Source organism: Colias philodice, chromosome 6, assembly GCF_061535455.1.
Source record: "Colias philodice isolate Cphi_HAF_F1 chromosome 6, ilColPhil1 Martin Lab GWU primary, whole genome shotgun sequence".
Classification (NCBI taxonomy): Eukaryota; Metazoa; Arthropoda; class Insecta; order Lepidoptera; family Pieridae; genus Colias; species Colias philodice.
This window is the reverse complement of record NC_143091.1, coordinates 6,719,496-6,746,005: the sequence shown is the minus strand read 5'-3', so window position 1 is coordinate 6,746,005 and position 26,510 is coordinate 6,719,496. Positions and strand designations below refer to the sequence as shown.

The following is a 26,510-nucleotide window of genomic DNA, read 5'->3' as shown; positions in this document are numbered from 1 at the left end:
TACTACGGCCAGCGGAAGATAATATAATTTTAATTAAAAGTGGAAAAAGCATTCTCACCTGTCGGGTCATCAATATCTACTGCTATTTTACAAACAGATGTTCCGGTATCCTCATCTAACATACATACTTCATTGTTTTGGCACGAACAAAATTTTTGTGATAAATCTCTATTAATTATGTCTTTCGTTCCATTACTGTGAATATTTTTTATCTTTGGATAAGTTTTAATATTTTTACGTATTTTTGCAATAACTGTGCTTACGGTTTGATTTGGCTTTGAAATAAACATTGTAGCTGAAGTAGATCCCGTAGATTCTTCTGCTAAAGACGATTGTGTTACATCAATAGTATCCGTGGTCAGAGGATCCGTGATGCTCACAATGGCTGATGAAGTTTCATTTACGGCTATATTTATTGTTGGCACTACCATTGTACTATTTTTATTCATCTCACGTAATAAACTAGGAGTCGATAAATTAACTAAAACCAAACTTATCATTACTATAGCTACAATCATTACACTTATTGAGCAAGCTTTTATTTGTGTTCGCTTTTTAGTCGGACTTTCAGTCAAAGCGACTCTGAAAATACATCTGATGCCTTTTAGGCTTTTTCTCAGTCTACGTTGTTCTATATTTATATCAGCGTTAGAATTATATGCGGCGCTAATGTATTTTTGGCGAAAACTTTTATCAACTTCTCTGGAAATGGAGGGTATACTTCGGATATCTGGCTCATTTCCTTCTTGGGATGTTACGGACACGTTATCTTGTGATGTATAACGTAATTGAATCTCGTTTATGTCTCGTATGCTGTTAACACTCTCTTTACTTGTATTATTTACTTTCGGAGTAGAATGATTACCTGGTAGAAAACTATTACTTGGAGATGTTATTTCGTAATTCCTTATTTTACCACGACATGTGTAACAACACTTGATCGCTTTATTATCGATAAATGGTTTATTGATTATTTCTCTTCGCAATCCGCTATTTGACCAAAGTTGTGAATTGTAAAGAGTTTTCCAATCTGAAGAAACATCGTCCACGACGCAATTAGAAGTACATCTGCCTTGGCTAAAACTACTTGATAATATCATTATAATTAATCAAATGTCATCTCCGTAACATTATCTGAAAAAAAAAATAGATTAACGATGTATGTTTTAGATTTGCGTTAATATAGTTCTATGTTGTACACTAACCAAAAAATAAATTGTTTCAAGGTACACATACAACATAATTTAATTTAACTAGTATTCGATAGGTATTTCACAGTAAATAATTTTTATATTTTTTATGTTAATAGTCTGTAAAATAGAAATATGTACTTTACCGTAGTTATGTAAGTACTTTATATTTTTTTTTATAAAACCATATTTATACTAATGGAATTTCTTTCTAATAATAGTAATTGCAAACGCGCTTTATAGTAATGGAATGTTATTATCTAATAAATAAGTAAGTATTAGATTAAACATATGCTATGTATTACAAATTACAATATAAATGTGTTCGGGTTTTATTAGGCCATACAATTTTTCGTTATTTTCATTTGAATCCAAGAACGATTCTAGGTCATTTCATTAACATAAGATATTATAATCTACAATGAATGTATATATATTTAACAGATTGTTATTATAAATGCAACATTGCTGATATTATAGTCTATATAGGGTATAATTAAATCACTTACATGATATTGTTAATAAAGTTTTAAATTCCACAACATAAAAAAACAACGTAAGCTTTTGAGCAAGTTCGAAGACAGAATAAGGTTGTATTCAACCGCGTGCCATGTATTGGACTACCGTTGCCAGTGACAACGTCTAAACAACTTTGAATGGTCTCCAGCACCCTGAATTACGAGTACCGTAAGTAACGAAAGAGACGAATATGTAATAATACTGTTTGTGAAACAGGGACGTAATAAGGGGTTGGCAGTATATGGCGGTGTTCAACCAAGAGTAACATGTTTTTATGTATGCAACTGAACGACCATCTGTTTCCTCCTCCACCCTCAATTGCACTTAACATAAGTACGTAATAAGGCGCTGGGGCACGTGTCTTCACATGCTATTTGGGGCTGGTTGTAGGTGGATTCAATTTCATCGGATCATTTGATCAATTAGGTCGTTAAGTGAGATGTCCACTCAATTACGAAAGAGAAGCCCTTCTATCAGCTACGTTTTAAAATATGTTTTACTGTTGTGTACTGTTTAAATACTTACTTTCTTTATTGTTTCCAAGAATAGTAAAAATTATTGAAGCGTACCATCAGTGTTTTTATTTATTTTTTAATTTATCATTAAAATATATTTTTATTATTATAGTGCAATTTCGTAATAAAAGTATGTACATTGTAGGTACATAGTGGTAATAAGAGTCCGATAATATCTAGGTATTCATTAAAAGTGGAATGTATGACCACTCTTCTAGATATCATAGTTGGTACAAAAGATTAAAAATTAAAAGTTAAAATACTAATTGCGTTGTCGGTTCAAATTTAATACACATTTAATTGCAGCTTTTATACAAAGCTCTACAATACGATACACTAGCTACAAAATGACCTTGTTAAAAAATACAAACTACAGTATTCATGAATGATATAATAATTGCTATAATGAGTTGCAAAAGGAATATTAAAAAGACCCTTGCATAATTTTCAAATGAAAGTGAACTTCTGAATGGATATAAAAAAAGCACATAATAAATATCGTTCAGTATGTTCAGTTTTACACATTTTGTGAATATAATATGTATTATTAGACTATTAATCACTTTGCAACAGGACATTTTAGCTTAAAATGTTGTGACGACTATAGAGATAGCGGGACTGCGAACACTACTGCAGAAGGTTGCACGTGCAACACGCAGCATCTCGCGGATGCAGCCACGGCCTCCGTCGCTGTAGTGCGACTGGTGCCGGCTGCGGCTCAGTGCTCACAGCCGGAGGAAGGCACAACTCTCACTGCGCGCGCCGCGTTCGGTTGTAGCAGCTCGCTCACACTTCGCTTATCCGTATTCAGCTAACTTCGATAACTCAGTGTTCTGCCACACAGCTGCTTATATGCGCGTTACTACGTTTGCCGTGTAGTTTCTCTCGAAAATATTATGTGGATACGACAGTTCTGTTTGTTCTAAAAATTATTAGTGAAATGTATTGTTTGCCATTTTATACAGAAACATATAAAACTTCGTAATACTTCATGAGGATCTGATTAATTTCCAGCGTTATAACAAAGGTAAGAGAATAATCAGATTTATTAGATGAGATTAAAAGTTATTTTTAATATTGTTGTACATTTGCGGCTCATCCAATTTGTGTTGGTTCGATCGTTTCAAATTTGTCAAAATTGTGGGTCAACAAAAGTGTGCAGATCAACTGTAATGTGCGGTGCCCCACTTTTGAACTATGCGACATTTAGTGACCAAGTCGAGACTATTTGGTCATCTGTGGACCACTTAAATGCTCGCAATTTGCTGACGTTAAAATAGTAAATAATAAATACACGCGCACTAGACAAGTGGTCAGCCTGTGAGAATCAACTTTTCCTGCAGATACAAACGTTGCGTGAGCAATTTCACACGCTGGTGTATTTTTATTTGTCATCGTCGCTTTCAACATGAATAAAATGCTTCAAACGATATTTATATTTCATATTCCAAGTAGGTAATCACTAAACAACTTTTCTTAAAACTTTGAAACTTAACGTTAAATAGGTCTGTAGTCACCCGAGTTATTATTTTTAAATATTTTATATCAAGGAAATATCCTTTCTAGGTACGTATAGTTATTAGTATATATATATAATTTGAAAAATTTTAGACAGACCAATAATGCAATAATTCATGAATGTTGTGGTTTAGATGTACATCGTAACGCAACATTAATTGTATCAATTAAAAAAGGCAGCGTATCTTCCCAAGGTCGACTACGTACAATGGATGTTCCATTGTACAAATGTAATTTATCTTAATTTCTATAGGGGACCAAACAATATACCTACCTACATATAAACATTAATTTTTAAAAATAATTTCCTTTTGTCTTGAAATAAGCAACGATGTCTAGGTTTCAATTTTCTTTTTTTTTAGAATTCTTAAAAAGGCTTTTAAACAGCCAAATATTTTTCATTTGGCTGTATGAATTCTAACCTGATTCTTATGTTTAACTAGGCTATATTAATACCATCTGAGTTAGTTAAATCAGTTTTAAAAATTATGCCATCCTTGAGTATTCATATTGCCTACTTTCTTTATTTGTCTAAAGGAGGTTAACGGTGATTTTCGATGTCTTTAGAATTGTAAGTATGTAGTTGCTAGTCGCTACATTTATCTGTATTGGAATCACATATCTACAATCTACCGAGTCTCATAATGGTAGACTTTTACAATTGAAAGAGTCACCAATGAATAACCTTTACAATGCCTATAGTTACGTGTGTGTTTACGGAATCAAAAAGATAGACTTTCAATGTGTAGTTCAACTACGAGCACTTGAACTACTTTTATTATATTCATGATAGTAACCACAAATGCCAAGTTTCAAATAAATCCTAGGTTATTTAAGTAAGTATGAACAAGTATCTATAATTTTATTACCGAAACCTACTAAAGCACGTGTATTATAAAGTTTTTAGTGGTAGTCATATAATATATTAAAATTTATGTTTTATTTAGTTATAGCGTAGGATGTGAATATTCAGAACTAAGTAGATATCTAGCGGATAACAGTAAGGTATTATGCAGAAGCTGGAACTTTGATGTTCTTTATAAAATAATAATTAATATCTATATATAATATAATGATAAGAAGGAAATTTACGATCACTAGTTACGGAATATTAACTCATAATTGCGATAATTAATTAAAATGTTTTTTCGGAGAGTCGATTTATAGTTTACCTATCAGCTACCTGGGCCATATAAACAGCCATCAAAATGCTTAAAGATACCTACAGTAAACGACTATTATGCAATATGTATGCAAAAAAGGCAAGGTCCAGTAGTTCAAATATATTTCGAAAGAGCTAACTCAATACATAAAGCGTATATGCATATCGCAATACTCTGATGACAACGATCCAGTCATAAGACGCAACAACCAACAGTGGTCCATATAAATGTGACTTAGAGCAGGCTCCAAGGAGATGTTCGTTTGCAAAAATAGCGGACCTAAATCTGACTTCTGATATATATTGTATAGGTCCCAGACATCCTATAGACAGATGTTGCCAACCAGTTTTGTGGTCCCCCTGCCCGCACCCCGGTAATTAAATATGGCATACAAAGAAAAAAATAAAAATTTCCAAAACATGCCGTGTGGGGTATCAAATGAAAGAGCTTATTGAGTAGATTACGAATATATAGCATACTATATACATTTCTTACACTTTCTCTAAGATTTTTTAGAAAATTTACGAAAATGGTCCATTTTTGAGTTAACTTTAAACCACTATAGATTGAAAACTCATGAATATATTTTTTAAATTATTATTTTAAATAATTAACAATAGTCCATTGTTTATGATTCAATAGTTCGTAATATAATATAAGTGAGCTATGTGGTGGATTTGATGAAAATAATTATATACTATATGAACTTGAAAATATACTCGCCATCTTTGAATGCTCCCCCCACTCCCCCATGCAACTATTTCACTGTACGAAATATTGAATCGTTAACAATGGACTATTGTTAATTATTAAAAATAATAATTTAAAAAATATATTCATGAGTTTTCAATCTATAGTGGTTTAAAGTTAACTCAAAAATGGACCATTTTCGTAAATTTTCTAAAAAATCTTAGAGAAAGTGTAAGAAATGTATATAGTATGCTATATATTCGTGATCTATTCAATAAGCTCTTTCATTTGATACCCCACACGGCATGTTTTGGAAATTTTTATTTTTTTCTTTGTATGCCATATTTAATTACCGGGGTGCGGGCAGGGGGACCACAAAACTGGTTGGCAACATCTGTCTATAGGATGTCTGGGATCTATACAATATATATCAGAAGTCAGATTTAGGTCCGCGATTTTTGCAAACGAAACTCCACTGAGAGTCCGGTCTAACTATAATAACTTCTCTGTTATGTCACATTAAATGGCGAAAGGAAACCGTGTTCGAGTTCAAGTGATAAATAAGAATAGTAGCACATTCATATAGAAAGAAAACAGTTATAAAATACATAGTAATATAATACTTTTTCCGATATCCAATATCTCTATAGGCATATTTTTATAGAATTCTTAGGTATAGACGGTAGGTATACTAGAAAAAGAGTTACAAAATATGTATTAATCTAAATGAGCAAATAAGCCCTTGCTTATTATAAAATGTGTTAGTTATTCTGACGAAAAACGTGAAACACGGAGACAGGCCAACGCAAAAAAGAAACATTTTCTATCTATGTATTTTCCTATCTTATTAAATAATGTTCACCTAGTACCGATGCCTAGTATCTACACTGTACTGTGACTTGTGAGAAACGTTTTGAAATAAAAACGGTCGGAACTTTTATAAACTAACTGGCAATACAGCGCCAGTTAAAAATAGCGTTATAAAAAAGCAAGTATGAATATTTTACCATCAACTAGAGAGTCTTTTATTAAAAATAACTTTTTTATACAATATGAAGGGATAAAGGCAAACGGGTATGTTCTATATTTTCATAATAAAACATGTACATAAGTTGATATAGTAAAAACCTAAAAAATATCATGAATAGGAAATAACTGTACCCAATTAATTAATAGTTATGAAGACAAAGCCACAAGCAAACAAACACACATTGTTCACACGCAGAGTAGGTATATTAATGTCGAACAATAATTAATATTATCAATTGCGTGTTTCGAAAATTGGTTCAAAGTCAAAACATCCTTCATCTAAATATTATTTACTTATCAGTTATCTTTTTGTATTTTAGGCTAGAACAATAACATAATAACAATAAGGAAACATTGATTTGACGTTAACTCTGAATTTAAAATGCTTCCGAACGTATCGTAATTAGCTAAATTAGCTAATCAGTAGGTAATTAATTATTAAAAAAACACATGCGTTGCATTATAGTATTATTTTTTTCGGCGTTGATAAAGCTTTCAAATCATATCGATGAAATGATTTCTGTAAATAAATAGTTACTAGAGATCTCAGAATCATATAAACCAATAATTCCTCCTACGTAATTACTCGAGTGACGTATGAGATTACTAAGGAACAATAATTGTTATTTAAGGTTAAATAGTACGTTGTATCTATTTTAATTTATATTGTTTGTGATTATAACACGATTTAGGTTAGCGCTTTTTATCATAGTGAACACAAGATCGTCGAGGTCAATAGTGGCCTGATTTTATAATAATCTCATTCAATTATAAGCAATTAACATCCATAATTATTGAAGTCGTTTTTTGTATAAATTTTTAGTTATTATTCATAAAACCTAGTCCTCATCGGTCACTCTCGGTTGAGGTTAGACAGTTGTTGCCACAGTTGCTGCTTGTAGTATAGTTGGTAAGAATAAAATAATTTTAATTATTAAGTTAGAATTCACGTTAATTATTATCCTAATTTAATAAATATTATTTCAATTGCCTATAAGTACGCCTCATTAATAAACGTTATCTCAAATTAAAATACGTTTTAATTTAATCTTACAATACTTGAAAATTTTTTTGACTATTTAAGTTTTATAAAGTGTTTTGATATGTAGGTAACCTTACCTTGCCAAAAAGTTTATCTTTCTTCATATTGGTACGATGCAAACCTCGGAATTAAATAGAAATTATATCAATCAAATCAATACGCGTGTAACTCTATCGATGTTCCACTTATACTATTAAAATATGACACCGACTCAGACAGATAGCTTGAGTAGGTATCTTATATGTCGCGATCTCTGAATAACAAATGAGAAAAATCTTCGCACCGGGACTGACCAATAACCTTACCAATTATAAGTGGTTGATACCATTATGCCCGCGGATTCAATTAATTTTATTAATTTTATGAGCGACAACGTGCTATTCTAATTGATATCTACATAATATATCTATATTTATTTATTAACTGACTCTTAAAAGTTGTTACTACTTTTTATAGAGTACCTAAGTTTTGAGAAAGTCCGTCGATTTAATTGGTTATGGTTTATGATTGTTTCCGTAGATATGTAATACCCAATTACCGTGGTAAATGTAATACATTTTACATTATAATTTTCGCTTTTCATCGTCATAGTACCTACTCTAGTTAAGGATTATAATATTATCTGTGGTCATAGTATCACTTGGCGTGTTTTTTTATATATAAATCTGATGAGAAAACCACCATAATATAAAGTCCACCACTGCTTGTCAATTTCATGCTAGTTTTCTACCTAGAATTTTCTCCTTCGAAATTTCTATCGATGGAATTCAGACATTATACGGTGCTAATTTGTTTACATTGTATGCCTCGGGGATCGTTGTAGAGCTAATATGGTAGAGGCGCTCTATCAACGTAAACTTTGCATACTTCTATAAATTTAAAGTTTGTAAAGTTCAGTAGAGGCTCTCTATTAACGTCAACTTCGCATGATTTTATGAATTTAAAGTTGTATAGTTCAGTGGAGCCCAACGGTAGAGCCAAGGTAGAGCCGCTCTAATGACGTCAAATTCGCATGCTTTTATAAATTTTAAGTTTGTAAAGTTCAATAGTTGTTGCCCATGTAAGAATAGTTTATTGATATAGTATCATGCTATCTGCCAACATGTTCTGCGTAGATAAATACCAATTTTATATAGATAAGGATTACGTCCAATAACAGTTTACGTTATAACGTCTACAGAGTACCACGTTACTTTGCTTTTACTTATTGGTCAAATACGTAATTTTAATGTGAGTACATATCTTTTTTTATTTAACTTGCTACCAAAATAATACCTTCATTTAATCGGAGTAAAAAAACAGAACTCGAATATAATTGATTTGAAATTTGAACTATAAAATAATATCGTTTTTTTTACGATTCGACAAAACATAATATGAAAATGGGTTCGCAAAAATTATTTTTATATTATAGCTTCAGTACAAAAAATAATACAGTAAAAAATATGAATGTTCCAGTGAAAGTATTCAAAACAATGCTAATTTTATTCACTAGTACCAATTTGTAATTACGCGATAGTCATAATGAACAGAAAGCAATGTCATTAAAAGTGAAAAGTATAAAAAAGTTCACTTCGTATGGTGTGGCTTTGGAGCACGGGTAATGGTATAGCATCTTGTTAGAAACATGTCATGTGGAAGCTGCTAAGCTGCTAACGAATATAATAGAAGTGCATTCCGATGAGAGTGTAATACGTTTACAATAGGAGATCTGTTGTATGGAGAAAGTGAGTTCGATGAACTAAACGAAAGTATGTGTCAGGAACAAAGGGAACCTGGATAAATAATGGTCTTTGTTGCAGCAATATGTGAAAAATATCCAAATAAGATAAGCATCTGACTACTATTTATTTTGTTTAAAGTGTCGAAAATAAATTTTACGCGAAATATAGTCAATCTGTATAGGGCATATGGTTACCTAATTCACAACGTCATGCGTTTTTCATAACTATTACAAGTAATTAATATAAAAAGAGCATAAAATGTGGAAAAAACAGTTGTTTTTAGTTTAGTTTCATTATGAGTTTCGCGAAAAAAAAGAAGGCAATAGGTACATACTATCTAATTTCTGTATTGCACATTTCATCGTAAATGCTTGAAAGCTTCTTGCAAAAGTGATAATTGAGATGTAAATATGTATTGCATATAGATTTTTTGTACCATGTTTTAACTTTGTAAGAATTTTCGAGATTTCATAAATAAACCGAGAATATTTTATTACAAAAATTATTATTTTAACCATTTGCTCATGTAAAGTATCCTTCATGAAATTTTAGATCCTCCTACCTGCCCTCCTAGATGGTGTTGTTTCGCTGACTTTTATATTGATACTCTTCCTATGGATTCTGGATCTGCGATAATTAATTTTTAATACTTTGTTTATAGTAAATAAAATAATGGTTGTTATTTCTACATAAACAACAGAATATATTTAAATGTATGCGACAACTTTGATGACGCAAAGTATATCGTGTATGGGTATTGCGGAAAGCCTCCTATTTTGCAAGGTAGGAAGGGTCTTTTATACAATCGTCATTTGCGTACATAAACTATAAATACATATTAATAATTGTTATTAATTAAATATATAAGATACTAAGGACGTGTAAAAAATAAAAACCATAAGTATTTCTATTGAGTAAGTAGGTAAATATAGTTTTTATTTCCCAATGAAAATAAATAATGTAAATTAGACAGGTTTCCTGTACCTATACTTATACTGCTAGTACTTAGTGTATGTACCTAGTATTATAAAGTTATCTGTCCCATTGCAATCATAGGTTTAAAATGATCCTATCATTTGGCATTTTATTAATTTGAATTATTTTCGTATCTGTTTATATTGCAATAATACATACATCGCAATATGTCTATTTTTTGTAGGGATAAATGGAATTTTTAAACTAAGCCTCTGTTTATATTGCACCTTAACATAACTATGTACGTAGGTACTACGTAGGTAGGTACCATCTATATAAATTGATAAAAGTAAAATAGTTTTGTAAACAAAAATTTATCAACAAGCTCTTTGTAAAAGTAGGTACTTTATAATTCGATGCCCTTGTTTTATCGGTATTTGCTTATAAAATAATGATATAACAATTGAATCATTATTCAATGTTATTGATTATGAGCTAAATCTCTTTATACCTAGGCATTATATTACAGTTAATATGAGTGAGTCACTTTAAAATAAAAAAGCTTCTGGGATTTCACTCTTGTTTTAGGCAATTCAGTTTCAAACTTGTTTAAAGTCAGTCTATAACTAGAAATCTAAACAAGCGGAGGAAGTGTGATCTAGAAAGCAGGCGAGTAATTACATTAAAAATAAACCTTCTGTAAATGTCTTTTTCGCTCGTACTTACAATTTGTTCTTAAACTAATAAGCCAAAATTGAATTAAATATTTATGTTAAAAGTTAATCTTTGGCCATACATTTTTAGTTAAAATTTGTTGTTATATTTTTAAAACATTCGATTACAATATCGATATATTATTTTACTGTTTAACCAACTACTGTAGTTTAGGTATGATAAAATAATAATTATAAATTTGACTTTCACTCTTACAACTTTTTATTTTAATTATGAAATAACATGGTTTAAAATCAAATAACACCCATTGGATTTTGAACATTATCGCCATACGATTCGGTAAGGATAAATACTTATTAGAAAAGAGCAGTGAAAGTGGATGAGATGAAAATACTGGCTTGGCAGCCTGCCCAATGAAAGTTAGTATGTATTCCTAAATTCGAAACTACCTACATCTGTACTATTAAATACATAATAATTAATATGTATAAAATATAATACTTACATATATTAAGTATATAGTGTAAGGTAAGGGATATAGAATAATATTGAAAACGTTTCTCACATAAATTTTATCACATCAAAACTAATTAAAGGTAAATTAGATAAATTAAAGAGACTATATAGGGTAAAAGTGGGATAGATGCCGCACTAGGATAGATGCCCCATTTTCAAAAAACCTCACTTCCCAGAGTCCTGACTACGAATTAATGATTTAAATAGGAGCTCCTATCACCCCGCACCTCGTGTACGCATGAGCTGTTGTTTGGTGAAGACGTGTTTCGCTAGTGCGTGTTATAATATCGGCGGCGAACTTCACGAACACGTTAAAATTTAAAAAGGTTGATATTTGCCTTTGCATAACTTTATAAGCATTAATAAATTTCACTATATTTCTTATTATGTCTATACACTGGTTCATTAAGTACAAATCTAAGTGAAAATAGTGGCTCTTTTGTTTTTATTTAATAAAAAAACTACTGGGGCAGCTATCCTTATCAAAAAGGATAGTTGCCCCTTTTTTTTCGAGGGATAGATGCCCTTAGGGGCCTCTAAGGGCATCTATCCCTCAATACATATATGTACATGTTAGTATCGATAATCACAGGTACTGTTTATATTTTTACCTGATTGCGTCAGAGGTTTTCTCTATGTTAACCGATTTTACTCGTTTAATTTGCTTTTTTTTTGTTATGTTTACTTACTTATTAATGATCTGCCCTTATACTGATTGTAGGAGAACCACGCCACGAAAATACAAAAGAAAAGAAGGAGTGCGAGCGCAAGTATATTCTTGGACAACAGAACAACCATGTGAACTTGACATTTGCTGGTTTATCATATTAATTTTATTAGATTTCGCGTTTATAGAGTATGTCAGGCATCTATCCCACTCTGCAGGCATCTATCCTCCTTAGTATTTTCATGGTGGGGCAACTATCCAACTAGGTAGGCATCTATCCTCAAAAAAGGTGTTCTACAAAAATATTTATTACACATTATCTATAAATGATAGGATTAAAAATATATATAGTAATTCAAAACAGATAATTAACCTAGCTATATTCATACAAAGTGTTCGTATAAGATTCATGTTTTTTAAATTATGAGGCTATTTCAAAAAGTGGGGCATCTATCCCACTTTTACCCTAGTTAATAGGTAGTTATACTTATTTATATTAACAGTTAAAGTTTTTATTTCAAATAAGTAAAAATAATTATGTTATTGTTGTCTACTTTCTAATACCTAAATCTATAGGAAATAAATTTAATTTATAGGATAATTTATTGAATTAATGAAAGCAATATTTTGCAATATTCTCCATTTGATTTAAAAAATTAAAAAGTGTAGAAGTTAATGGACAACACGACATTAGTAACATAATAATGATATACAGTTAATTCCAATAAGCGTCACTATAATGTTACGCATACGAGGAAACGAGAGTTAAAACGGTGAGATTAGAAAAAACAATGTAGGTATGTGCCGCTAATGGCTGCTAACAATAGTTGTATCCGTGCATAACTGTTCTCGGCACTCGTATCCTATCGATGCAATCTATTGCGTTTTCACGAAAGTTTATTTAAACGCTGAAATTCATTATTTGGCTCCAACCCATATATAAATAGATAACTTTTTTAAATCAACGTAGATAATCAATATTTTATTTGTATTATAGCTCGGTGATTATGAACTCTTTCATCTAGTCTCACCATAATTCATTCAATCATATTTAATTAGCCTTTTTCATCTAGAATTACCACAATTCATTCATATTTAGTCATAATAAGTATCTAAGTAGTAATGTTCCACTTAATTAAACAATCATTAGAAGTGCCCTCGGGAAACCAATAACCATGAAAAGATATTTTAATGAAATAAAAAATCTGCTTAGATTATATTATATAACTATGTACATGAATTAAAGTCTGAGTCATTGGAATTAGACTTTTCCATTTTTTTAATAAGAATTTCATGAACAGAAGTAGGTGCTAAAAATATTAACTTAATGACGCATAAATGGACTGTGTAGTGAAAGAGTTATAAAAAATGTTATTTTTTACTTTTGTGAAAGTAAAAAGGAAATTATTGAAAAAAAAAATGAAACACTAACATATTGTGTGGAGGCAGTTATCATTATGTATCATTCTATATATGTAATATATTCACTATGTATTCACTAAGAACATTCCGTTACCGCAATCCGTATCGCTTACGTGTATATCACAGGCGTGGATTATTATAAAGTTATTGAAATGAATCATGTTGATCATGAGTTCAACAATCGCGATCTACACAGGCTTAGTTATCATAACAATAACCTATAATCGTTACAACGAAATGGTCAGCTACCATTTTTAGGAGTGGCGTGCGTGAATTTCTTGCATGATGATCAAGAAGTTTTTTGTGCAAATCAAATCAATTTACGAAAATAAATATAATCAATAACTGATTCTATTCCATAGACGAAAGTTTATAAGTTATTGTCGCCTAAAAATGTCGCAATATCAACTTGTAAATAAGTTATTGTATGCGCTTCAGTGCAAAACGTGTGCGATACCGTCGTCACTTTCTTTCCAGCAAAGTCAATGAAGCGAGGAGAAAGTGGCGACCTCCACGTCCGTGTACTTGTGCCTTGTAATGCTGACTCACATGATTAACAAAAATACCCAAATGTTACGTGATTAATCCAGAGCGGGTGCATCTGCGTTGCTCGTAGGAGAAATCTGTACATAGATGTATGGAGGTAGGGGATCGAGAGCAGCTTAAGACGCAACCTTTTGGAATTAACAATAAGCTGCAATTACATATAATAATAAGTTACTATACTAGCGTATATCATACCTGCCACCACGAACCCCCACATGCGGAACCCACACACATCACTACATCACTACATAGTATAAAACAAAGTCGCTTCCTCTGTCCCTATGTCCCTATGTATGCTTAAATCTTTAAAACTACCCAACGGATTTTGATGCGGTTTAGTAGAACGAGTGATTCAAGAGGAAGGTTTTAGTATACCTATAATTTATTAGGTTTTAGACAAAGCGGGCGAATTCGCGGGCGGTAAGCTAGTTTATTATAAATTGAAACTGACATGAATTACTCATTGAAATTAAGATTCCTGCTAACATATTTTCTTTCATCAAGTTGAGGAAAAATAATTTGCTTAAATATACGTGCGTTCTCGCTTATTTCTTGATTCATTTGGGACTGATCCCGAAAAAACATGATGACTAAGAAAAATAATATAAAGTTATTTTTTCCTTATTGGATAGGTTCACGTTTCGGAGCGATTCTTAAAAACATCTTGCTTCCAAAGTTCCAAATCTCATTTATATTGTGTTAATTGTATTCAAGTTAAATAGTTGTGTCCTACAGCCTTTACTATGGCAAAATTATAAAGAGAAAACCCGTCATAGTGCTCCCTGATTAGGAGTTTAGGAAACGTGAAAAACACAAGCCGTAGAAATTATTGAAACCTTCTTAGTTACCTTTACTTTTGTTTGTATTATTATTTACAGGTCTAATGTTACCGAAAATAATAATCAATGTTCCAAATTTATTAATTAGGTACCAAATTTTGTATCTAGCTTAGTGATATATACGTATGCTAAGTATGTGATGGCTAATAAATATTATTTTATTTTATTTATTTTTTATATGATTAAAATAGGTAAATAATAATAATCCTTACTTGATTTATTACCATAAAAACCACACGAAACGATATGCGGGTTGTCCTAAATTTATTGAATTTTGTTTTGAAATCATGAGGGCGAAAATATGCGCATCTCATCTAATAGATACCGTTTTCAGCAAGACCTAAAAAGCTTTGAAATGTTAAAATCAGGTTAACGCGTATCATGTTACGTTAATCTCACATAATAATTAAGAATATTTAAATTTCAAATCGTTATTTCCTTAAATCAATGCTTTCCAAACATTGCATGATCTTTTTTAATTAAAGTTTTTGATACGAAACAGACCTTCCATAATATGTAATGGTATAAAATTACCTACAACTTTTATGATATAATCCGTTGACCTACTTTCACTAAAAAATTTCTACTTACAAAATAATATAACCAATTGTGTGACAAAGGAGCTTTTTACGAGACATTTATTACGGATGCTGGATATAGATATTATATGTATTATAAATTAAACGACGGGTAAGCACATGCCACATGTTGGTCTAGTAAGGTCTCGTATTGCGCAATCAAAGGGAAGACAAATAAAACCGGTCAAGTCCGAGTTTCCGTATTATTAAGGAAAGTTCCGTAAGATTTTTTGTTATTATGATAATTTATTTTTTCTTGTCCTTCATGTTTACTATGGTGAAAATCATATCATTCAGAAATATTTATTAGATAAAATCTTGTTTTTGTTTGTTTTAAATATATTTCTTCTATTGTAAGTAGCACATGCAGATAGCAATTTATAAAACAGTTTATGGATTTAATGTGGTTCATTATTTTTTCGCAAAACAAGCTTTGAAAACAAAAATACTCCTATTTCTTAATGTTGAGGGATATTGATGCTATATGATTGCATATTCTTTTTTTTATTATCTGATTATGTTTTTATTTAACAATATTATAATTTCTTTTCAGTTTTCTCCCTCGGTTCTTAGTCATGGTTAAAAAGATACCATGGCTTCTTCAATTGATGATCCTCAGCCTCACAACTATTTTAGTATCAGGTTAGTCTACGAGCTTATATATTATGGTAAACTAGCTGGTAAAGCATTATAAAACATATGAAACAATATAAAAGACTATGAACGTAATAAATGGTTAATTAATATCTTATAACATTAATGTACTAATTTTCAAAAACTAGTGTCTAATTATTAAATTGAAAAAAGTTCACTGTTGGTAAATTTAGACTTTTTCCTTATTAATTGCCTTCCCACTCTAATTCAAATCAAATCTAATCGGTAATATCCGTTGGGATGTGAATAACCTACACGAGGCCTTTCTCACATTTCAAACACATACATTATCAACACATATAGCAACTCATAGCAACTCTTTTTACTTATATGTGGTTATTTATTTTTACAAACAGGTAATCCATTATTTTTCAAAACAGGCAGAAACATTAAGCCGGTTATAAAATGGAATCAGCCAATGGACACATGGGACTGGATGGAGAGCCCGCGGCATGACGAAGCTGTGTTTATGCCGTCCAACTTTACTCATAAACTTCCACCAACCGCCAATGAAACGGAACTTATAGCTCACATGGCTGCCCTTAAACGAAATTATTCCCGCCTCCTTTGGGACAGTGATAAAAGCAGCAATTTGCCTCTCTTCGTGGATAAGGCTCTTAAACTACTTAACCTGAAACAAGTTTATTACGAAGTAGAGCATTCAGTAATGTCTAAAGTTTCGTGTACGGCTTGTAAAGCCGGCGCAGGATTACTTCAACATTACATGAGGCTTGGTAAAAGTAAAGAAGAAATTAACAAAATGATATATCAGTTCTGTGTTTCCTTAAATATACAGTCTGCTAGAGTCTGCGAAGGGATAACAAGATTATTTGGGGTATGTATTTTTTTTACCAAAATCATAACCTAATATTTTATAAATTGAGTCTAATCGTAATTTTTGTTTTAGAGCGAAGTTATTTATGTTTTAAAGCGGATAACGTATGGTCCAGATGAAATATGCAGTTTTGTAATAGGCGACGCATGTGGCGATGTTTATAATCCATATCACGAGTGGGAGGTCGCGTTCCCACCGGTACCGAAGCCAGCTAAACCTGAACTTGAAGCGCCTATTGATAAAGCCCCGACGTTCAAAGTTCTTCAAATATCTGACACACATTTTGACCCATATTACGCTGAAGGTATGTCATATTTTGATGATCAGATAAATGTTCAACTGCTAGTAAAGCACGTCTATTTACTTTTTTGGTATTTCTTCAGGTTCTAACGCAGAATGCAATGAGCCTCTTTGCTGTAGAGCATCAAGTGGGCCAGCCCTAACTCCTGGTGGTGGTGCGGGTCGGTGGGGAGACTACCGCAAATGTGACACTCCGAAACGCACTATCGATCATATGTTGAAACATATAGCGGATACGCATACCGTAAGTATAAGTCTACGACTTCATCGTATGTAATTTACGATTTTTGCTTGATTACTTACATTCATACCGCATTATTCTCAGTCATGAATAATGGAGGAGGTAAAAACCCTGCAGTGATATATTGCTATTATTCTTTAAGTTATTTGAACTCGAATCCCAGAACTTTTGTAAGTGTTTAATAATTGTCTGTTTTTGAGAACTTAATCGATTCTTTAAAGTTTCGGCTTTTATCAGCAAGATGTCAGTTGTCTGATAACAACCAGATGAAATATTTTCAACATTTTGTGATAGATTTTTGATTCATTCATCTATTGTATACATTTCAGGACATAGATTACATTTTATGGACTGGAGATTTGCCACCACACGATGTTTGGAATCAAACTAAAGAAGAAAACCTGAAGGTCCTTCAAGAGACCGTTGCTCAAATGTCAGATATGTTCCCGGGTGTTCCAATATTCCCTGCTCTTGGTAATCACGAATCATCGCCAGTTAACAGGTAGTTCATACAATCTTTAATTATTTTAACTACATCATAAAATAGTAAATACTTTTATAGCAGATGCTTTAAAACTGAACTGCTTTCTACTCTTTTATTATTTAGCAATTAAGTCCTATTTATAGGAGAAAATTGAATTTCAACCTGATTCTAACAGGAGATATTTATTCGTAAACACCTTGAAAACTAAAAAGTGAATATTATTCCTTATATCTATATTTGTTGAAGTGGCCGTTTTTTAAAATTTGCGACTTAATTCCATTTTTCCATTTCCAATTTTGATTATATTGATGATATTTGATTTCCATTTTTATAAAATTTCAGTTTCCCGCCTCCATATATATCGTCACCTGAATCAAACATAGCGTGGCTGTACAACGAATTGGACGCGCAGTGGCGTCGCTGGCTACCAGCTGGAGTGTCGCACACCGTCCGTCGCGGTGCTTTCTACTCTGTGCTTGTTCGACCTGGCTTCCGTATCATTTCGCTGAACATGAATTATTGCAACAATAAAAACTGGTATGAATATTTTTTAATAGTCATATTAAGAAGAGTCTACGTAAAGCAGCGACAAAAATATTTATCGCTACCGAATAGGTACACCGACGCGACGTAGTTTTCGAAATTCCTATGCCCCCATTTTAATTTGATTCTACTCACATCATATAGGTGCAATAAATACATATTAAACAAAACGAATCCCTTTTTAGGTGGCTTTTACTAAACAGTACCGATCCGGCAACTGAACTCCAGTGGCTAATATACGAACTTCAGTCAGCTGAATTCAGTGGCGAAAAAGTTCATATCATTGGTCACATTCCTCCTGGGCATTCAGATTGTTTGAAAGTATGGAGTCGAAATTATTACGCAATCATCAATAGATATGAGGCAACAATAACCGCACAATTCTTTGGACATACACATTTTGATGAATTTGAAGTATTTTATGATCCTAATGACTTAGGTAAGAGCTTTAAATTTCACTATATTAGAAATTCGAAAGTTGCGATGTTACGGCATTTATTTATACTCTTTCTTTTTAATTTTAGGAAGAGCTACAAGTATTGCGTATGTAGGTCCATCGGTGTCACCATATTATGATTTAAATCTAGGATATCGAATATACTATGTTGATGGAGACCACGATGCTACAACCAGGGTAAAAATACTTGAAGTGAAATTAATCGAATGAATTACTTTTTTAATAGGTACAAAAAAATACTAAAATACTAATATTTATTTACAGCTAGTGGTGGACCATGAAACGTGGATAATGAATCTAAAAGAAGCTAATTTGTTTGGTTATCCCATTTGGTACAAACTGTACTCCGCACGGTCGGCCTACATGATGCCGTCTCTGAGACCGCAAGACTGGGACAAATTCATCGACGACATGACTGCGAAAGAAGATCTATTTAACTTATACCATAAGTATGTAATTACATTATACCTACTTATTAACAATACAAATAAAACGTATTGATATAGTATCTTTATTTATAAGTTTCACTTATAAAGTAAGTTATTTTAGCAAGTCAAGGGCGACATGTCGACGATCTCATATTTAACATTGAGTAATGAATAAAATATCACTTATTGAATAAATGATATTCCAGGCACTATTGGAAGAACAGTCCGCGCCGTGGCATATGCGATGGAGAATGTCGAAAGCGTTTAATATGCGACGCGCGCTCCGGCAGGTCACATGACCGTCGCGCGCTTTGCGTGAACATAGAAGCCCGGATCGACGGCGCTTCGCCAACCCCGCAGAGCTGGCGCGCCTGGTTTTACAATGGCCTGTCTGTCTCGTGAGTTGTTACGCACCTCGACTCATTCGCTTCTATCACGTTGCTTTTTATCGCCCTGTACATATTGTGCACTTAGAATAGTTGCAAGTTTCAACACAATACGCAAAATGCTGTAAATAAACCGCTTGGTATCCTTATTAATTGAAATCAGATCAACAAGATTAACACCCAGTTACGCAAGTTCTCAAGAAGCCGTTTTAATCCCAATTACATCAAGATTTAGTAAAGTAAGATAAATATATAAATTACTAGCTGTCCCGGCAAATCTTCTAGCTTACTCTTATCATTTAGTGGTATGAAGAATAGATATTTGCCGATTGTCAGATCTACCCAATAAGAACACAAATATCATGAGAATCGGTCAAACTATATTAGAGTATGGTTACTAAAATTGTGACACGAGAATTTAATATATTTCATATAAATATTTATCATGTTTAAATAAGCAAGGTAGTTCAGTTCAGTTACAAAATGAATGACTACCCTTTTAAAAATTACTATCACATTATGAATTGATAAACCCAAAAATATAATATGGGGTTTTATGGTGTTCTAATTTAGTACCTGGTACAATAAATAATGAATTAAAATAAATTCTTTCCTACTATAACACTACTGTTTAAACTTCAGTATAACGATAATACTATAAATTATTGTTTGCTGAAACTAAACGTATCCCTATAAAATCCGCTAATCAAATTTTATATCTCACAGCCCAAGTGTACAGCAAGTCTAGGGTGATGGGTCTTTTAGGTGCTGCATGCCAGGTTGGTGAATCAGGTTCTTACACAATAATAATTATAAAAAAATTATAATCTCTAATGTTTAAGATCACGAGAAATTTAAGCCCTCCACTACAGCACAGGTGAAGGTGATGGATGTATAAGAAATGCTTGTTGCATACACTAGTTACACACTGTATACAGCTAAATAGCTATTTATCGTTGGTATGGCTAGGAAAACTATTAATTCTGATTAAGTTATAATGTACTTATGTATACGTACTACTATTTTTTTGTATTTCCCGAGTAAATTTAATAATTTTTCACACATAATTTAGCTATTCAAACAATTTTTTGGGATTATACATTCTTATCACGACTAATGTTAATATAATTATAATTAATCGTAAAATAAAGTTATGTAAATAAACGTAGGGCTCTTTTCTGTTTCCTTTACCCAAATAATCCAATGTGAACGACCTTGTATTTCAGGATGTCAATGTTGATGCAAATACCACAAGTGGCTTATCAAATACCAAAGTTTGTAATGGGACTCGGCTAACAAACAGGACCTAACTAATCAGTTATCACCGCTGGATTTGGTTTTATTGCTCCCGATAGATCAGCTCGTCCACAAGTATTCTCATCAAGTCCATTATTTGTAATATGTACAGCAATATTCACTATTCCACGTTTTAGTATTTATTAAAACACCTCATACAACACATTCATGTCGGTGGTTAACTTTAGATTTTAAATTATTGTAATGTTAAGATCTTTCTTGTAAATATCGTCTGTAAATGTTGTAATTATACTTTTTATATATTTAAAATGGATTTTTATTTAAATTAAATTGCATCGCCTGGGTGCTGACAATAAAACAATGAAATGACTTTGTGACTTTTATTATAAAGAGAGCTTCTCAAGCATTCCATACAATTAACACATTAAAACACTATTTACATGAAAAAATAATAAAAAAAAAATTCAAAGAAATTCGTTCGAACTGTTTGAATTTAGCAATTGACGCAAGAAACTTAAAATAATACAAGATTCATTAAATTAAATTGTATTCCACATTGAACAATCAAATTATTTGCGTTTGTTTAACCATTAAAATAAAATGTTTATTTACAAATAAATAAAACATATCACTACATAAATTAACGCGTAATTGTCAGGCAAAAATTAATTATTAATATTAATATTTCGGGATACCGTTTCAATAACACTTTCAAGATTATTTAACATGTATTTGGTGGATTGATTTGTAAAAAAGTGTAACTTCATATGAACTTCATTACAGTTTTTTTATATGTGCGCAATCAGTGCGCTATGCTTTCCAAATAAATGTCAATTAACCTTAAAGTATGTAATAATTTAAAGTAACATAACAGATGAGGTGTAAGCTGCACTATGATTTAAAAAATATTATCTTTGGAAAGTCTATGGATAAAGAAATACAGAATATTTTTATTGCTATTTTTTTCTCTTGTGATTTTTTACCTACCTGCAATGTACACAAAAGCTTATTGACAGAATGTAGTATATTAGTAGAACATCCCTTTAAAGCTCATTACACCTTTTATCCTACTAAGAGAAGCCCACCGGTATCAGCAGGGCACTGTTACATTAACACTTAAATAATTTATAAAAATACAAAACGGTACAATTCTATTACTAATTCTACAATTCCTTGTAGAAGTTCAATTATTGAGCTCAATATGTCTTTTAATTTAATTTTATATTTTTATTCAAAAGGTTCAAGTAATCATGTCATTTAAAATTTGAATATTGTGGACATGTTAAAGATGTGCCAAACATTATAGATCTATCTAATGTCTAAAATTGTCTTTTATATTTACGAAAAATGCTTAATACTATACAGCAGTAGCATACCCCAAAAGGTTCTGGAATGCCTTCATTAAAGTGAGTGCTGGTGGCAGTTATTAATAGACATAGCTACAACTTGTGAGAGCTTATGAAGGCCTTTTCCTAAAACCAGTTTAAGCATACTAATCAAGCAGATTGAATTTAAAACATTGAGGTCATTATTTAAGCAAATGTTTGATACATTCATTAAAAAAAATAATTTAATAAAAAACTAATATTACCAATAAAACTGGTAATGGCGAACCTAGGCATTTTCTACACTGGTATTGAAAACCGTTACGCGCGTTTCAATTCAAGCAAGAAAGGGACCTTCTTAACGGTACAACGCGACACCAATTCGATTTTGCTTCATCGTATAATGGCAACATCGTTAATTATTTCACAACACGAGATACATAATGTAGGTATATCTTTATTCTTTAAAAAACAAGAACAAGTTTTGGATATGATCTCATTTTACTCCATATAAGTTACACAGTACCTTGTGAGTGTTATCAAAAAACTCCTTAATGTAATTGTTTATTTTAATTAGGGTTTTTGTGTTTAAACTGTGATGATGCCAATTAATATTAACGAGATTACCTAAATATTCGATAACTATTTATCTAGCGACTACAAAATGAAAGCTTATTCGATTGTAGAAACAATTACGAACATAGGGCTTGTAATGTATAAGACTAGAAAATATTGAAGGAGTATTAAGAAAATAATATGTTATGTAACGTTCTGATGATTCGTAAAGCTCAATGACGCTTTATGATGCATTATATGGTTAAACTGTGTGTCTATACCTTAGTTTTAATAAAATTTAGGATACATAAAGTACACATAAAAAAAATTAATATCGAAAATCGAAAGAGAGAGCATATTATAGCCTAAATTATAATAATCAATAAACTACTATAGTGATGTTATAAAACTAGTTGAAGCAAATTTAAGTCTAATGAGTATGTTTAAAGTTCAACATAAAAAAATGGCAAAAGGACAGTCTTAATAAAAGAGGCCAAAGCCTGGAATAGAATTGCTGGGACAAATTTTCGTTACGTAATTTTCGGTTACTTAAAAGAGTAAGATCCTTGTTCATTTGATTAATTCATATTTAGGTTGTTATGCCATAAGATCTCGTAATAGGCAACTTTAAAATGAACAAAAACAGGATCTTGCTTTTTCAAATCACCTTTAAAAGAAAAATTAAGCATCCCTTAATAAGATTAACTTCAATCATTTTATCCAGCTTTTACAAAAAAAAATGCAACTGGAATTTCAGATGTAATATCACAGGATATTGTACATTCATAGTTCACACAATCGGCCTGTATATTCTAAAATATCTTACAAATAAGGTCTAAAAATAAAATAGTATTGTACATCACTACATTAGTATCACTAAAATATTTACAATATAAAACTACAAACTAAACCATTTATGGCAAATCTATCAGTCTGTCACATTATTCTAACTCCAGATTGTTAAAACTTAACAGATACCTTTTATTGTCATCCATTTAAAATTCTATGGAATTCAGTTAAAACTATTAACACTTTGTCATCCAAATTAAAAAAAATCTTCTCCATAAATTTTGAATTACAAATAAAATCTTACTTGGACCTAACAAAATGTTACATTAGTAAAATAATTAAAATGAGGTAAAGTAAATGCTTGATATCTATATATAAATGGCACAATATCAGACCCTAGATATCTTTATGTTCTCCAAAAACAGTTAAAATTATTTAATCTCTTATAGGATGATTTTAAAAATCATCAATCTTTGGACATGGAATGCAATGACACTAACAGCAAATCACTGGTATTGTTCAAACTTAATAGTAAGTCACAAGAGTCTCCTAAGATTCTTTCTACTTTTCTTTGTACCAACTGCACCGGTATTCTTCTTTCGTTTCGAGGGACTAGGGCCATCCAGGTCATATTGAAAGCAACTCTTACCTGGATGACGATCACATCTACAAAACTTGCAAAATTGATATGAGCATGTCGAACTAGTACACTCCACCCATTCTTCACCCGTGTTTTCCTCTGTCACCTTAGCTGGTTGATGGCACCTCACACATGAAAGCTGCTTACGTAAGTCCAATGCTGCTGTCTGCAAAGATGACATAATTATAAAACTTATTTCTCTATTATTAGAATCTTATAAGTATTTGAGTTTTATATGCGTTTGCTAGAAAATCTAGTTTGACCCATTTTAATAATAGGAAAAAACTTTATACCACAGTTAAATGTATAAACATTTTAAAAGAATGCCTTGTAGACTGTCCTATAACTACATACTTTGTTAAGACATGTTTATAATTTACATATCTGACTAAAATAGTGTGATAAAATGAAAACCCTTATCAAACAAAAGAAAGAAAGAAAAGAAATTTATTACAAAAAAAATAAACAAAATTTCTCTTAAAATTAAATGAGGCAAATGGACACAGTCTCAGCAAAATGCTGCACAACAGCGCTGATATTTGCTACAAATAGATTACTTCTCAATCAAAGATTATTAATCAATGATAATAATCCATAACACCATTGCACTCAGAATTGACAAAAAGTAATCTGATTTCTTTTTTGTATTTTGTTAATTTTTAGAACAGCTATAAACTATAAAATTTTGATATTGTGTTAACGGAATAATTTCAGAAAAACAACTAGCATGAGGAGTAAGTAAAGTATTATAATAAATGCATCATAATTACCTTAGTAAATTTTTTAAATTTGATTGTTCTAGGAGTACCTGGAGGACTAATTGTTTGAGCTTTTGGAATAATATTGTTGTTTAAGACATTATGTATTTCCATTAACGGCCTTATTGGATTGGATTCACTGGTTTTAGGTGTGGCTTCTTTATTTTCTTGATTCTCTCTGGCCCTCTTCAAAAATCTTATATATTCCAACTGTTTACTCTGTTCGCTCACATCTTCCCATACTCTTAGCCACAAGGGACTTACTAAAGTAAAATTAAAAATATCCTCATTTGAAAGGTAACTACAGATCTTCATTAGAGGTGGTGTGACATTGGCTTTTTCATATAACATCTTTATTATGTCAATTTTCTGTTCTGGCTTGAATTGGATAGATTTCACAGCTTTGGGTTTTGTGACTTTGGAAACTTGCTGCAATCCCTGACTCTCACAAGATAGTGAATGGATCACAAAATTAAGTTTTTTGGCTGGTCTCTTCAAACTTGTAGGACTATTTAGCTTGCAACTGGTTCGACATAGCTTTTTCACTGGTGTAGAAGGAAATGTGTGTGCTTGATTATGAAAATTATAGTAATCATTTATAGAATCCGTGTGGCCCAAACTCTTAGATGTTTTAATTCTACCGCCATCATTGAACTTAAGTTTACGTAATCCACCAGCTATTAAAGTTGTTGGCGTAGGAATTGAAGAATAAGTAATATCAGTGTTTTCCGAATCTTCTTGAAAAGCTCGCTTGATGCCCCTACGATTTTGTGGAGAGTCTTTGAACTCATTGGTTCTAATACTTGAAGTAAAATTATATTTATGGTTTGATAATAAATTTACGTCAGGTGTTAAGTTAAAGCAATCCACTTGGTATGAGCCACTAAAGCAAATCTTTCCATTGATTAAAGCAGAGTTGACACTGTCGGAAGAAACTCCTGAACATTCTAATGAACCAGGAGTATACGAAGTATGATAACCGCTATCCTCATTCTTCCAGTAGCTGCTATTGTCATATGAAATTCCTGGTGTAAGAGGTTCTGCTAGTTCTGAATGGATATTCATTTTTGTACTTTTGTTTTATTCTTCAGACAGTAATCACAAGCCCCGCTAAAAACTGATTTTATACATGCCACATTCTATTCCTAAGTCTGCTTGTATTTAAATCCTCTAGTCACCATTTTACTTTTATTATAATTTTATTGATTAGGAAACAATAAACAAATAATATTTAAAATTAAATCAAAGCTTTTTACGTTAAACTTTTAGAAACTTCATAGAAGCCATTCCGTCACACAGATATAAAATAA

General features: G+C 31.5%; 3 protein-coding genes across 10 annotated transcripts in view; 1 reads left to right on the top strand and 2 right to left on the bottom strand.

Moving 5' to 3' along the window:
• LOC149487785 (uncharacterized) overlaps window positions 1–7,839 on the bottom strand; it is a 9,339-nt gene extending 1,500 nt beyond the window's left edge. The window contains exons 1-3 of one of the 4 annotated variants that reach the window (XM_089696455.1): window positions 2,801–2,908; window positions 2,235–2,438; window positions 59–1,134 (exon numbers count right to left, since the gene is read on the bottom strand). In XM_089696455.1, coding sequence (XP_089552581.1) covers window positions 59–1,100 — 1,042 coding nt within the window. In that variant the 5' untranslated portion in view covers window positions 1,101–1,134; window positions 2,235–2,438; window positions 2,801–2,908. Of the gene's footprint in view, window positions 1–58; window positions 1,135–1,699; window positions 2,194–2,234; window positions 2,909–7,743 lie in introns of those variants that run through there. The other 3 variants (XM_089696454.1, XM_089696452.1, XM_089696453.1) reach the window with 3 other exon arrangements.
• Window positions 2,963–21,503, top strand: LOC149487784 (sphingomyelin phosphodiesterase). 5 transcript variants are annotated; one of them, XM_089696451.1, is made up of 13 exons: window positions 2,963–3,251; window positions 16,102–16,190; window positions 16,559–17,037; window positions 17,110–17,341; window positions 17,421–17,581; window positions 17,908–18,080; window positions 18,405–18,599; window positions 18,791–19,044; window positions 19,130–19,239; window positions 19,327–19,511; window positions 19,697–19,879; window positions 20,603–20,655; window positions 21,103–21,503. In XM_089696451.1, exons 2-12 carry the CDS (start codon window positions 16,124–16,126, stop codon window positions 20,622–20,624), a joined length of 2,061 nt encoding a protein of 686 aa, XP_089552577.1. In that variant the 5' UTR covers window positions 2,963–3,251; window positions 16,102–16,123; the 3' UTR covers window positions 20,625–20,655; window positions 21,103–21,503. The 5 variants fall into 5 exon arrangements, with proteins under 5 accessions (XP_089552577.1, XP_089552576.1, XP_089552575.1 ...); XM_089696450.1 differs by having other exon boundaries at window positions 19,697–19,888; XM_089696449.1 differs by lacking the exon at window positions 20,603–20,655 and having other exon boundaries at window positions 16,583–17,037; window positions 19,697–19,888.
• Window positions 21,500–26,510, bottom strand: Rca1 (Regulator of cyclin A1). Its single transcript, XM_089696456.1, has 2 exons — window positions 25,213–26,510; window positions 21,500–24,608 (listed from the first exon to the last, which is right to left on the bottom strand). Exons 1-2 carry the CDS (start codon window positions 26,263–26,265, stop codon window positions 24,339–24,341), a joined length of 1,323 nt encoding a protein of 440 aa, XP_089552582.1. The 5' UTR covers window positions 26,266–26,510; the 3' UTR covers window positions 21,500–24,338.

What these genes read in the sequence shown, in the direction of transcription:
- LOC149487784 (XM_089696446.1), top strand. Translation starts at nt 16,124, where the DNA reads ATGGTTAAAAAGATACCATGGCTTCTTCAATTGATGATCCTCAGCCTC. An exon ending in TGACCCATATTACGCTGAAG is followed by an intron (nt 17,342 to 17,420) that starts GTATGTCATATT and finishes GTATTTCTTCAG; the next exon opens with GTTCTAACGCAGAATGCAAT. An exon ending in ATATAGCGGATACGCATACC is followed by an intron (nt 17,582 to 17,907) that starts GTAAGTATAAGT and finishes TATACATTTCAG; the next exon opens with GACATAGATTACATTTTATG.
- Rca1 (XM_089696456.1), bottom strand. Translation starts at nt 26,265, where the DNA reads ATGAATATCCATTCAGAACTAGCAGAACCTCTTACACCAGGAATTTCA. An exon ending in AATTTAAAAAATTTACTAAG is followed by an intron (nt 24,609 to 25,212) that starts GTAATTATGATG and finishes TCATCTTTGCAG; the next exon opens with ACAGCAGCATTGGACTTACG.